The sequence below is a fragment of the Nansenia antarctica genome (assembly GCF_963989245.1).
Source record: "Nansenia antarctica genome assembly, chromosome: 3".
Classification (NCBI taxonomy): domain Eukaryota; kingdom Metazoa; phylum Chordata; class Actinopteri; order Argentiniformes; family Microstomatidae; genus Nansenia; species Nansenia antarctica.
The window spans coordinates 11,415,060-11,428,260 of record NC_137688.1 but is presented as its reverse complement, the minus strand read 5'-3'; the positions used below and the strand labels follow the sequence as shown (position 1 = coordinate 11,428,260).

Sequence of the window (13,201 nt, the reverse complement as noted above, 5' to 3'; positions counted from 1 at the left end):
GATTGATGATCTAAACTGTTTAACCTTGAGAGCTTTCGTTAAAGCAGACTTGCTTGTTGGTCCCAAATGTTCCCAACAGGATGATCACAACGTACAGTAAACATAAAGAAGTTGTTGGAGATTCTGCTTTGCATGCTTTAAACAAGGATTGTATGAAGTGCCCTTTAATTCATGCTGAGGAAGCCTTTTAAAGGGACGGTTCAGTCTATTTTCATGTTGAGGTGAAATATAATCTGAGTTGTTTTATAGGCCAGTACTGAAAGCCTCTCCAGTTGTCTCTCTGTCACTCTGTTCTCTAATTCGCTAGCAGCACAGTTAGCAGCACCATCTCCAATGTGCCCTACAATAGCATGTTCCCGCTGGGACCATACAACAAAATGGATGCACTCACTGCAGTGCGAGTCTCGTTTGGATAAAAGCTTCAGCTAAAATGGCATATATTATATTACGTACAACTTCAGCATCAGATGCTAGTTAAGGTACATCCCGTCTATCGATGGCGCTGCTAAGCCTGCACTGCGGTAGCAAAGTAGGGAACCGGAGAAACGTTCACTTCTGGCCTATGAGGGTAACTCAGAGTAAGATGATATTTCACTCCAAACATGAAAACAGGCTGAAACGTCCCTTTAAAAAAAGAGAAGAAAAAATCCTATTAACCCTGTTTTATAGATGAGAAAGCGGACACGTTTAAGACCGAGCTGTCCTCTCATTGATCTTGATGTTAAATAGCTTATTTTTTGTCTGCCTTCGCTGTGATTAACATTTTATGACGTTTTATGAGAGACACCACAGGCATAGTAAAAGGTTTATTGAAACAAAATAAAAGCTACTTTTGTTGGATGTGAGGGACAGCGGGTGGCTTGGAGCTTTGGTGGGTCCCCCCCCCCGGTGGAGAAATCCTGTCACGTAATTCTGACTGAATTGCTTCTTAATATTAGAGCCTTTCTGGGCACCCGTGGAGGAATCCTGTCACTTATTTCTATGCTGATTGTTACCCTGTTTTATTTCATTTCCCTTGGTGAGAGGGGAGGCACAAATGTACATTTGTTCCCTCTTATTTCTGTAAAATATGTATTTTTAAATTAAAACATAAAAAAGCAAAAATCAGTGGGTAGACAAAATCTGTTGTCCCCTCAGGTGTGTCCCCTCAGACGACTCATCTCCGTGGATGTCTTATCTTTTTGGACCATGAGTGGTTATTCAATCACGTCAAAGTATAGCATAGAGCAGTGGTTTTCAACCCTCTCCTCGGGGACCACCAGCCGTTCCACATATTTGATCTGTGCCACCACCAGCACACCTGATTCAACTAATCAAGTGCAAAGCAATTATAGATTATAATCATAGAGTTCTGTCTGCCAGTGATATAAAATGAAATATCATGGTGTCCTGCTCCCTTTGCAGCTGACGGTCGCCATGGCATCGTCAGAGTGGACCGCGTCCCCCTGGCATGCAAGCTGGTGGACCTGCCCTGCATCCTGGAGTCCCTGAAGACAGTGGACAAGAAGACCTTCTACAAGACTGCTGACGTGTGTCAGGTAGGACAGTGTGATGTGTGTCAGGTGGGCCAGTGTGATGTGTGTCAGGTGGGCCAGTGTAATGCAGGTCATACACGTGTGTCAGGTGGGCCAGTGTGATGTGTGTCAGGTCGGCCAGTGTGAATCACACTGATCACTGATGTGTGTCAGGTAGGCCAGTGTGATGTGATGTGTGTCAGGTGGGCCAGTGTGATGTGTGTCAGGTGGGACAGTGTGATGTGTGTCAGGTGGGACAGTGTGATGTGTGTCAGGTGGGCCAGTGTGATGTGTGTCAGGTAGGACAGTGTAATGTGTGTCAGGTGGGCCAGTGTGATGTGTGTCAGGTGGGCCAGTGTGACGTGTGTCAGGTGGGCCAGTGTGATGCGTGTCAGGTAGGCCAGTGTGATGTGTGTCAGGTGGGCCAGTGTGATGTGTGTCAGGTAGGCCAGTGTGATGTGTGTCAGGTAGACCAGTGTGATGTGTGTCAGGTAGGCCAGTGTGATGCGTGTCAGGTGGGCCAGTGTGATGTGTGTCAGGTGGGACAGTGTGATGTGTGTCAGGTAGGACAGTGTGATGTGTGTCAGGTGGGCCAGTGTGATGTGTGTCAGGTGGGACAGTGTGATGTGTGTCAGGTAGGACAGTGTGATGTGTGTCAGGTAGGACAGTGTGATGTGTGTCAGGTAGGCCAGTGTAATGCAGGTCATACATGTGTGTCAGGTAGGCCAGTGTGATGCAGGTCATACATGTGTGTCAGGTAGGCCAGTGTGATGTGTGTCAGGTGGGCCAGTGTAATGCAGGTCATACACACAACGGGAACAACAGTTCCATCCCTCAAGGGGCTGCAGTGTCTTCTTGAGGAGGTGATTGTGTCAACAGAGACCTCACCCAGCACTGGTTTACCAGACACAGACTAGCCGCAGTCCAGAGACTGTTTGCGAAAAAAACAACAACCTTGAAAACAGTCAATACTTTTTTCCACGGTCCCTAACAGTGTGTTTACGTGTGTTGTCCTCTCTGTGGCAGATGCTAGTCTGCACGTTAGACGGAGACCTCTACCCTCCCCTAGAGGAGCCCACAGGTACTACAGACCCCAAGAGCAAGAAGAAAGACAAAGACAAGGACAAGAACAAGAAGTTTGTGTGGAACCACGGCAGTAAGTGTGTTAATGCTTCCCTCCCTTCCCCTCGCTGTAATTGAAACGCTGAGTGCAGCACTTTTGCGGCATCACTGCTGACATACAACTTCAAGCATCAGCGAGTCGAGAAGTTTAGCTCGCCCTCTCTGCGTCTGATTAAGCTGTTTTAACTCCACATCATAATGTGTTGGTCCGCAGTCACCTGCCCTCTGAAGAACACGCGGAAGAGGAGGTTCCGGAAGACGGCTAAGAAGAAGGTACTGACATTTCACTTCCCCTTGACCGCTTTCCCGCCCTTCTAGAACATTTCCCTTTTTCACGACGGCCCCCGATCCTCACCTAGGCGTTTATTCAAAACGACACATTTCAATTTCGTAACAGAAGGAGAAGTGCAGTGAAGGTAGAAAAATACTACGATTTCCATATCTGCCCCGAAGGATTGCAAGAAATGCAATTTCTCAGCCGCCTCGGTCGAAGTGAGCGAGAGCTGAAGTGAGAGGAAGCGTCCCACTTTGTCTTGAATAAATCTTCTTTTTAAGGTGCGCAGCGATATTGATTTGGCTCCCCCGTTTTTTTTAATCGCTTAATGTGTTTGCTGGCGCGCGGCCAGCCGGCAGCCTTTAGCGGCGGTGCGCTGCGCTGGCTGGGATGCGTCGGAGCGGCTGCAGAGAGGGTCAGAGGGAGGGAGGCTAAACTCTGATTGTGTTTTTCCGCAGTACATCGAGTCTCCTGACGTGGAGAAGGAAGTGAAGAGGTTGCTGAGCACAGACGCAGAGGCTGTCAGTGTCCGTATCCTTTTTGTTTTTACCCCGTACACACGCACACGCACACACACACACACACACACACACTCAGACACACACAAACACACATACACTCTTCATCAACTCAAGTACTGCATCGTAAATGAAACATGGTGAAAAGCTGTTGACTAGAGACCAAGAGGCAGCCTGAGCTTAGCCAGGGCTCACCAGATGCTGGCTAACGTCTTAATGGGAGACATGCGCTTCACAACGCCCCCCCTGTTAGCACTCTAGGACTCACTGACCTGGTACGGCAGAACGAGAGCACAGCGGTGTGGGGAGCGCTTCACCGTGGCTAGGAGCGGACCGCTAGTCCCCCCGGTTTTCACAGTCGCAGCGTTGCGCAGTTGTGTAGCAGTGAGGGGAGGGGAGTGTCAGGGTCTGGTGGTTCAGCGCGTTGGCCCTAACCCTGGTGTTCAGGAGGGGAGGTGAGAGAGAGTGGACGGGAGTGTCAGGATGGGAGGTGATAGAGAGGGGAGGGGAGTGTCAGGATGGGAGGTGATAGAGAGGGGAGTGGAGTGTCAGGATGGGAGGTGATAGAGAGGGGAGGGGAGTGTCAGGATGGGAGGTGATAGAGAGGGGAGTGGAGTGTCAGGATGGGAGGTGATAGAGGGGAGGGGAGTGTTTCAGGGTCTGGTGGTGCAGCACGTTGGCCTTAACCCTGGCCCTCAGGATGGGAGGTGATAGCGGAGGACGAGACCAAGGAGCCAGACAACCACGGGTCCCTGGCCAACCCAGACTCCTCCCCAGGGACCTCAGGACACAAGATGGGCCACGGCTCCTCAGGTTAGGACCACAGCCCCCTCCTGTCCCTACACACACACACACACACACACACACATCTCACTAGACCAGTTCAGTCAGAGGTTGTCTGGTAGTATGATTCCCCCAGCTTCAGTACCGGTGTTGATCGTGTGTGTGTGTGTGTGTGTGTGTGCGTGCATGTGTCTCTGTGTATGTCTGTATCTGTGTGTGTGTGTGTGTGTGTGTGTGTGTGTGGCTGGCTGGCTGGCTGTGTGTGTCTCTCTGTGTGTGTTTGTGTCTCTCTCTGTGCCTGTGTGTGTGTGTGGGTCTGTATGTGTGTGTGTGTGTGTGTGTGTGTGTGTGTGCCTGTGTGTATGTGCGTGTGTGTCTGTCTGTGTGTGTCTGTGTGTGTGTGCAGCCCAGCGTGACGAGTTGAGGGAGATCTTCAACGACATCAGCAGCAGCGAGGAGGAGGAGGAGGACGAGGGCGACCGGCCTGAGGATGAGGACCTGAACATCATGGACACGGAGGACGACCTGGTCAGGCAGCTGCAGGACAAACTGTCAGAGTCTGACGGGGCCCGGGACGAGAGAGACAGGGACAACCAGATCGGTGAGCGACACATCTAGAATTGGCCATTTAGCATCATTTACAATGGACCTATCGCTAAGCCACTCCCCAAAATAGAAATTGTCCATCATATCACAGCAAAAGTCACTCCAGGCAGAAAACTCACTAATATCTGATGGTGAAACGCTTCTAGACAAAATATTCTTGTCATCTTTAAAAAACGTGTCTATTACTTGCTGTGGTAAATCAGAAATCAGACATTTGCCAACTCCCGCCATTGTAAGTCATTGAATGTCATTCAGTCACTGTCAGTGAAGCGTTGTTTGTTTGTCCGAGTTTTCAAAGGGGGCGTGGTTTAGCGATAGGTCCATTACATATTACGGGGGACATTCCCCCTGGATTAATTTAGGGCTAAGGGCTCTTACTAGTGGTGTGTTCCCAGGTGGGATTTGAACTAACTTCTCTGTTCTGAGGAGAAGCGGTCACGTGACACGTCTTTTTTTGACAGGTTATTTATTTGACAAATGACATTGTTTACAAAAAGTTCTGTCATCACTTTCACAGCGTCTTCAACCACAATGACAATGACAATGACAATGACGCTGGACAAACACTCTTAAGGCATTTATTACATTATAGCAATTTATGACGGTTTTATAACGGTATTGACAAAATACCGTTGCTATTTTCAAAAACCGCAGTTTACGGTTTAACTGTAAAACCGCCCAACCCTGTTGTAGATAGGGTTCTAGATAGTTGTATATGGGTTGTATATACAACTCTATTGTAGATAAGGTTCTAGATATATAGGGCCAGTTTCACAGGCAAGGCCTAAGCTTGGTCCAGGATTAAATCACACTTGCAATGGAAAGATCTCCACTGAGGATGCAGTTTTAGAATCTCCTTTTTAGTCTACGTTTAGTCTTAATCTGCATCATTGAAACCAGCCCGTAGTGTTCTAGATAGATGTATATAGTTCTAGATAGGGTCAGATATACAGAGTTCTAGATAGGGTTATAGATGTGCAGAGTTCTAGATATACAGAGTTCTAGATAGGGTTATATATATACAGAGTTATAGATAGGGTTGTAGATGTGCAGAGTTAAAGATATACAGAGTTCTAGATAGGGTTATAAATGTGCAGCGTTATAGATAGGGAGAGTTATAGATAGGGTTATAGATATACATAGCTCTAGGCAGAGTTATAGATATACAGAGTTCTAGATAGGGTTATAAATGTGCAGCGTTATAGATATGGAGAGTTATAGATAGGGTTATAGATATACATAGCTCTAGGCAGAGTTATAGATATACAGAGTTTAGAAAAAAAGAATGCCCTCCGGCTCTGCACCACTATGACTGCTGAATTTAAATTTGCATTTTAAGCAGATTCTCTTTAAGAATTCAAGTGACAATATGGCATCCAGCAGAATTCCATCTGTATTCATGGCAGGTTTGGAGTAGTGAGGTGGCATGTGGGTGGCATATCCGGACACCTGCGTGCACACACACAGACACACACACACACACACACACACACACAGAAAGCAGACAATTAGACAGGGACATCCAATCACATTAACCACTTTAATGTCCAATTGTCAGAACGAAAGCTAGAAATAGCTGAGTGTGAGTGAGAGCTGGGCTTTTAATCAGAGTTGAGTTATCTAGGTCAGACGGACGGACGGCTCCCTGTCTCATCGGCGGTTATCTCCCCACTCGGGAGACTGACAGGTGGTCCAGCTGTGCTCTCTGACAGCCCAGCGTGACTCCCCTCGCCTGCACGTAGCTGTCAATCACTCTGGATAGTTACGGTCGGCTACCTCACCAGCCCAGACCTCATCCAAACTAGAGAGAGAGAGAGAAAGAGTGTGTGTGCGCGCGTGTGCGTGCGTGTGTGTGTGTGCGTGTGTGTGTGTGCGTGCGTGCGTGCGTGTGTGTGCGTGCGTGCGTGCGTGCGTGCGTGTGTGTGTGTGTGTGTGTGTGTGTGTGTGTGTGTGTGTGTGTGTGTGTGTGTGTGCGCGTGTGTGCGTGTGCGTGTGTGCGTGTGCGTGTGTGTGTGTGTGTGTGTGTGTGCGTGTGTGTGTCCAGCCTCATTAATGACGATGCTGCCTGTGCCTCTGATGAGTAGGCCCAGATGAACCCTCCAGGGAGGTTTATTGAGTCAATACTCTTCCAGCTTGCGTCTGCATAGTTAATGGCTGTAAGATGACGGGGCTCTGAATGTTCCAGCGCCGTACCGGGTCGGACCTGAACGGATGCCACAGGTGTCTGTGTGCTTTATATCCATGTATCTTTCCCTAATGAGAGCCCCTGTGGACCGACCGACCGGCAGAAAGCTAGCGTTGAGCTCAGTCATTCAGCCTGCGGTTGTTTTCACACTTTGGCAGGGACCTACAGAGGCACCAATTTAATCTGACTGCGCTGTACAACCCTCGAGTTCAGTGTTTCTCTGCGCTGTACAGCCCTCTAGTTCAGTGTTTCTCTGCGCTGTCCAACCCTCTAGTTCAGTTTCTCAACTGGCGGGTCACTTAACTTTTCGGGTCGCGGACTCGCTCTGAATGGGTCACGGAGTGTCTGGTCAAAAAGAAAAATATGTTAACACTAGAAAAGCCCCAAAATAGTTCTAGTGCTTAGCTTTCAGTGCAAAATGTACTGTGCCAAGCCTCCACCAGCCTACAATCAACATCGGCTGTAACAAAAGGGCCTTAACCAATGATCAAAAGGGTTTAAAACCGTAGGCTTCAGGAGGGCAGCTAGTGTATAGGTGTGTTAGGCTTTGTATAAGGCTTAATGAGTCTGCTAAGACCATCAACAGCTCCGTTTTTTAAATTATAATAAATTATTATATTATTTGAAAGTATTTTAGTAGCTAAATATGGCGAAGCGCAAATTTGACCCAGAGTATGTTAAGTTTGGATATACCTACGTTGATGAGAAAAAGGGACTGAAACCCCAGTCTGTGGTATGTGGTGACGAGCTCACTACAATAGAGCATGAAACCGTCAAAATCGAAACGTCTTTTTGGAAACAAAACGTCCCACGAACAAAGACAAACCGGTCGAGTACTTTCAGAGACGACTCCAGGAGCTGAGGGCATCGCAGAAGCTCCTAACATCATCACGATCTCTCCAAACAAGAGCAGGCACTCTGCGCATCTTATCACGTAGCTCACCTTATTGCAAAGGCGGGAAAAAAATAAAACACAATAGCAGAAGAGCTTCTCTTACCTGCAGCCAGGGACGTGGTCAGACAGGTGCTCGATCAGTCGGCGGAGGATAAGCTGGGGACCGTACCACTGTGGAATGATACCATCGGTCGGCGCATTGGAGACATCTCTGGTGACATAAAACAACAGACCACAGCGTGCCTCCAGGCAAGCACTTACCATGCCTTACAGATGGATTGGATGGAATCCGCAGATATTTCTAACCATGCGATTTTACTTCTTTATGTGAGACATGCAGAGGAGCAGTTTCTCTGCAGTAGAGATCTCCCTAACACTACAAGGGCAGAGGACATTTTCAGCACTGTGGATTTGTACTTGGGTTCGGTGGGCAACTGGGAACAGTGCGTTGGAATCACAACTGATGATGCTGCCTCCATGACTGGGAAACATTCAGGGGTGGTGAAGAGAATTGTTGAGAGGGCTCCGAATGCGACCTGGAACCACTGCTTTTTTGCATAGAGAGGCATTAGCAGCCAAGGATATGGTGCCAGTGCTTGATGAAACTTTGAAAGATGCCGTCAAAGTGGTGAACCACATTAAACGGAGTGCCAAGAACAGCCGGTGTTTTACAAATCTGTGCAGAGACCTGGGCTCTGAGCATGTACAGAGTGTTGTATCACTCTGAAGTTCTCTGGCTATCGAAGGGAAAGGTGTTATCACGCTTCTACGAACTCAGAAAAGAAATTGCAGCCTTCCTGTCAGAGAATAACTCACTTTTTGCTGAGCTGTTAGACAACGAAATCTGGCTCACTCAAGTTGGGTATCTTGCTGATGTGTTCGAGCACCTCAACACATTAAAAGTGTCTGCAAGGGAGGGGACACAATATGTTTGAACAGTTTGACAATATCGCTACGTTCAAAAAGAAGATCGCATTATATGTATATCCAAAGACAGACTTGACATGTTTCCCAACACTTGTCATGAAGCACAACAGCTGTACACAGCGGCCAAAAAAGTAATGAAAATAATTCTCACGGCTCATCTCACTAAACTGCAAGCTCGGTTTCACAACTGAAACATGAAGATCATCACTGGATACGTGACCCATTCAGAGTCGACAAGAAAAGTGTCACGTTGTCAAGCAACGGAGAGGATCAGCTGGTGGAGCTGTCATGTGATCAGACGCTAAAAAGGAAATTCGGTGAGGTAAGCCTCCCCCAGTTCTGGTGCAACGATGTGAAGGGAGAGTATCCGTCCTTTGCCACTCATGCAGTCAAAATCCTCCTACCATTCAGCACTATCTCTCTGCGAAAGTGGCTTTTCAACTTTGGTCCAGCTCAAGTCAAAGCAGAGAAACAGGTTGGACACTTAGCATGATCTGAGAGAAGCTCTGTCTACCATCACCCCAGACTCTGAGAGTAGCTCTGTCTACCATCACCCCAGACCTCGAAACTCTTATCAGGAGTAAAGCACATCCTCTATCCCATTAGCTTCCCCTGTTTAGTTCATTAGTAGGCCTACTGGCCTGTGGAGAGATTGTCATATTGTGTTTAGTAGGCCTACTGGCCTGTGGAGAGTGTCATAATGTGTTTAGTAGGCCTACTCGTCTGTGGAGAGATTATCATATTGTGTTTAGTAGGCCTACTGGCCTATGGAGAGATTGTCATATTGTGTGTGTAAACACAGATATATAGTTATGATGTTCATTTTATTCATAAAAGGTCATGATGACATTGTGTAAGTGTTTACTAGCCATTTTTACATTCCCAGATATATAGTTATAGTCATTTTATTCATAATCACCAGGGTCAGCAGCACACAGTTGTGAAGTTCATACTCATCAGTTTGTTATTGCTAGAGTAATGTGCTGTATTTTATTTATTTTTTCATTTAAAAATACTATTACTATGTTAAAAACAAAAAAACTTCATGATGACATTGTCTAAGTGTTTACTAGCATATTTCTGATAAATACATTTGCTTGGTTTGAATTCTATCAAAGTGGGTTGCAACTTAATGACCTTGAGAAAATGTGGGTTCCAAAGCCAGACCAGTTGAGAACCACTGCTCTGGTTGGTTGTTAATGGATGTAATATTCACTTTGTTATTAAGCAACATTTAGCCCCTGCCAATCGGAATATAAAAATGTTTATTCTTCAAACTCAATTTTTGGAGTGTTTTATGTCAAATCCAGTCGACTGAACTTCAGTTGAAATACTCTGGGAACTCTGTCTACCCGGTGGCATACAATACAAGTCCTTAACTCAGGCCACGCCGTGCCGCCACAACATCTTGCTTGCTGCTGTGTGTGTGTGTTTTTTATGGACATGGAGGTAATGGGTGAACTCTTTTCTCTGTCCCTCCTGCAGTGATGGAGTACCAGGTCCAGATAAACGGCGTGAAGGCCAAGCTCCAGGAGACCCGCGCCCGCAAGAAGCAGCAAGAGGACCTGATCATGAAGGTGGAGAACCAGGCCCTTAAGGTGAGCAGCGGAGGCACACAAATCCAAAGGCAACCTTGGAGGGAAGCATCTTTCATGTGAAGTCTAACCTCGCATGTGAAGTCTAAACGACAGCGTGTAAAACTTACAAAACTCAGACCCCAGGCGGCTTCGAGGCCGTCCTTTTTTCCTTTTTCTTTTTTAGACATAAATATTACATTTTGCCATCAGCCCTTTGTGCATTTCCCTCACAAAAAAGGCATAGAAAATTCATCGCACTGCTCCGACCGCTCTTTGGTAGAGATTTACAGTGTGTGAAACAGGAGCAGACATGTTTTTTTCTTTCACAAAGCTCTCTGCTTTGTGCAGTTCTGGGGCCGATGGAGTCCTATCTTTTACCATTATGATCACAGACACAGAAAAAGGTCAGCTGCCTTCTCTGACTGACACTATTCCGACTGGCATTTCTGTTAGATGTGAGAGATATGCACACCGGCAGTGACAGCGGACGGACACAAATGTAAACCATTCTGTGTTTCACTGTGGGAAGCATCTGTCCACTGACTCAGACAAGCCTCTCTCGCTCTTTCCTCCCGACAGAACCGCTTCCAGGCGCTGCTGAATGAGATCATCCATCAGGAGGAGACCGAGATGGAGCAGGTAAGAAACAGCTTCTGACAACACCCGGAGGTGGGATTGGAAAACCGGACGCCCTCTAGTTGTGTGGTGGTTAATGGATGTAATATTCACCTTGGTGTTTAGCAGCGTTTTAGGCCCAGACAAACAGAATACAAAGAAAGGTGTTCTTCAAACAATTATTTCGGTGTTTTATGTCAAATTCAATCAACCGAACTTTCAAATGACACAGTCCCGGACTCCGTCTACCCGGTGGCAAACACGGCCTTAATTCAAGCCATGCCCAGCCACCACGTCAGCTTGTTTTGCTGCTGTATTGACAAATGAACTGAAGAGGAATAATGTTGGAAGACGTGTTAATCATCATCCACTTAGCCTTCAATTAGACCCCGGCGTTAGGCATCAATCAAGCATGTTTATTTTCTGCTTCAACAGCTGGCCTCCCTTCAAGAGCAGCTGGACTCGCTCGTCGAGAAGTAGTGACCACTAGGGGGCAGCCACGTGTCAGATGACCTCACCGAGGCTGACGGGGAGACAGAGAGAGGCACCTGCTACCGCTGAAATGTCCTCTCGGTGATGATGTGCTGTGTCATTCCAGTTTCTCCCAGGCTCCATTTTTTTTATTAGTATGATAATGGCGGTTGACAGAATTGGAAACTGTCCTGTGTGTACTGCGTGTGTAACATTTGTTTTACTGTACTCCACTCTGTGTCAATAAAACCCTTGTTTAAACACTCGTTGTGTCTGTTCCTCCAGCCAGATAACATAACTGCCAATGGTAAATGTACATACTCTACCTGACAGTAGTACCCATTGACAGAATAGTAAAAAAAAAAAAAAAAAATATCAACCCGCCTGATGCCACGACAAACCTCTGGAAGCTTCCGGTAATTACTTTCCCCACCTTCTAGAATGTTCTTCTCTAGCGATCTCGCCCCTCACATAGGCCCTCTAGTCGCCTGCCTCTTCACTTCTTACAGGGGATTATTTGACGGGGATGGGAGAGGGATTAACACACAGATTAAAGTGGCCGTCTCCAAACCGCGGCTAATCCAGCCATCTGTCAGAAAGCAGGCAGGCCTCACCAGGGAGGGCCACAGGACGCCTCGAGACTCCCTCCTCGGTCAGCTAATTAGAGGAGGAGCTCACACACTCTATCACACTCCAACCCACACACACACCGAGGCACCGCTTCCCCTAGAGCCTGCTGTGTAGATTTTAATCACACCTCTACACCTTTTTCGAGGACTTTGGAAACATTGTAGTTTAGTGAGAGAGGATGCAGGAGGCGTACCTACTCAACCACCCCGGGGTGAAGAAGAAGATTCTGGCTGGAGGCACCGGGCCCATGCCCCACTTCCCCCCAGGGACCAAGGTAAAACACACACACACTGACTGACTGACTGACTGACTGAATTTAACTGAGTAGTATAACTATAATGTAGTAGGAAGAAGACATGATGCAATGTATGATTAGAATTGTTGTTAATTAAAACTTAATGAGAGTATATTTTTAGAGCGCTTTTGTATCTCTGCCCACCTAAATGAGTCTGTTTATGATGAATTATTCAGCAGAGGGGGTAACGCTTGTCTTATCTGTGTGAGACACACGGCGTAAACATTTGGTCAACAACACGACTGCTACGCGGCGTGTTGGCGTGTGTGTGGTCTGAACAGTTGCAGCACAGTGTGTTGAAGGTGGCCGGGGCTCTGCGCTGATCTGGGGACCGTGACGCCGCTCCTAGTCACGTCCATATGGCGCCCGACCTGGAAACCATGACACACGTTTTTTCCACGACAATTCCAACATGAATCTCCCCCGTTCACCGGCTGTGATTTGTTGTTCTGTGTGTGTGTGTGTGTGTGTGTGTGTGTGTGCGCGTATGCTCCCATTCTGTCAACACGCCTCCGACTCGGTTTAGGCCAACAGAGAATTCAAACGACTCGTATTTTATTGAGAAAAGCCTTTGGCTTTGGGGCAGAATTCACATTACACACAGTCTATAGAGTTGAAGAGAAGGTCAGCCAGCCACACCCCTCCATACACACACACACACTCACACTCACACTCACATACAGATGGTGCGCAGTGCCTGTATTTGTGTTGAGAGAGAGAGAGAGGAAAGCTCTAGAACATAATGACCACTGCTCCGCCACTTAATCCCCCCTCCTCCCTCCCTCTCTC

The 13,201-nt window shown here is 47.3% G+C and overlaps 2 protein-coding genes across 2 annotated transcripts in view; both read left to right on the top strand.

Moving 5' to 3' along the window:
• The window catches only part of taf7 (TAF7 RNA polymerase II, TATA box binding protein (TBP)-associated factor), a 20,254-nt gene extending 8,723 nt beyond the window's left edge, over positions 1-11,531 (top strand). The window contains exons 10-18 of the mRNA XM_080526913.1: positions 1,405-1,538; positions 2,541-2,670; positions 2,851-2,909; positions 3,369-3,441; positions 4,128-4,241; positions 4,618-4,812; positions 10,310-10,422; positions 10,981-11,040; positions 11,452-11,531. Coding sequence (XP_080383039.1) covers positions 1,405-1,538; positions 2,541-2,670; positions 2,851-2,909; positions 3,369-3,441; positions 4,128-4,241; positions 4,618-4,812; positions 10,310-10,422; positions 10,981-11,040; positions 11,452-11,496 — 923 coding nt within the window. The 3' untranslated portion in view covers positions 11,497-11,531. The remainder of the gene's footprint in view (positions 1-1,404; positions 1,539-2,540; positions 2,671-2,850; positions 2,910-3,368; positions 3,442-4,127; positions 4,242-4,617; positions 4,813-10,309; positions 10,423-10,980; positions 11,041-11,451) is intronic.
• Positions 11,532-12,295: 764 nt separating this feature from the next.
• Positions 12,296-13,201, top strand: part of LOC308153719 (uncharacterized protein) — a gene marked incomplete at both ends in the record, with an annotated part of 12,263 nt that continues 11,357 nt past the window's right edge. The window contains one exon of the mRNA XM_080526912.1: positions 12,296-12,391. Within this exon, the coding sequence (XP_080383038.1) occupies positions 12,296-12,391 (96 nt within the window). The remainder of the gene's footprint in view (positions 12,392-13,201) is intronic.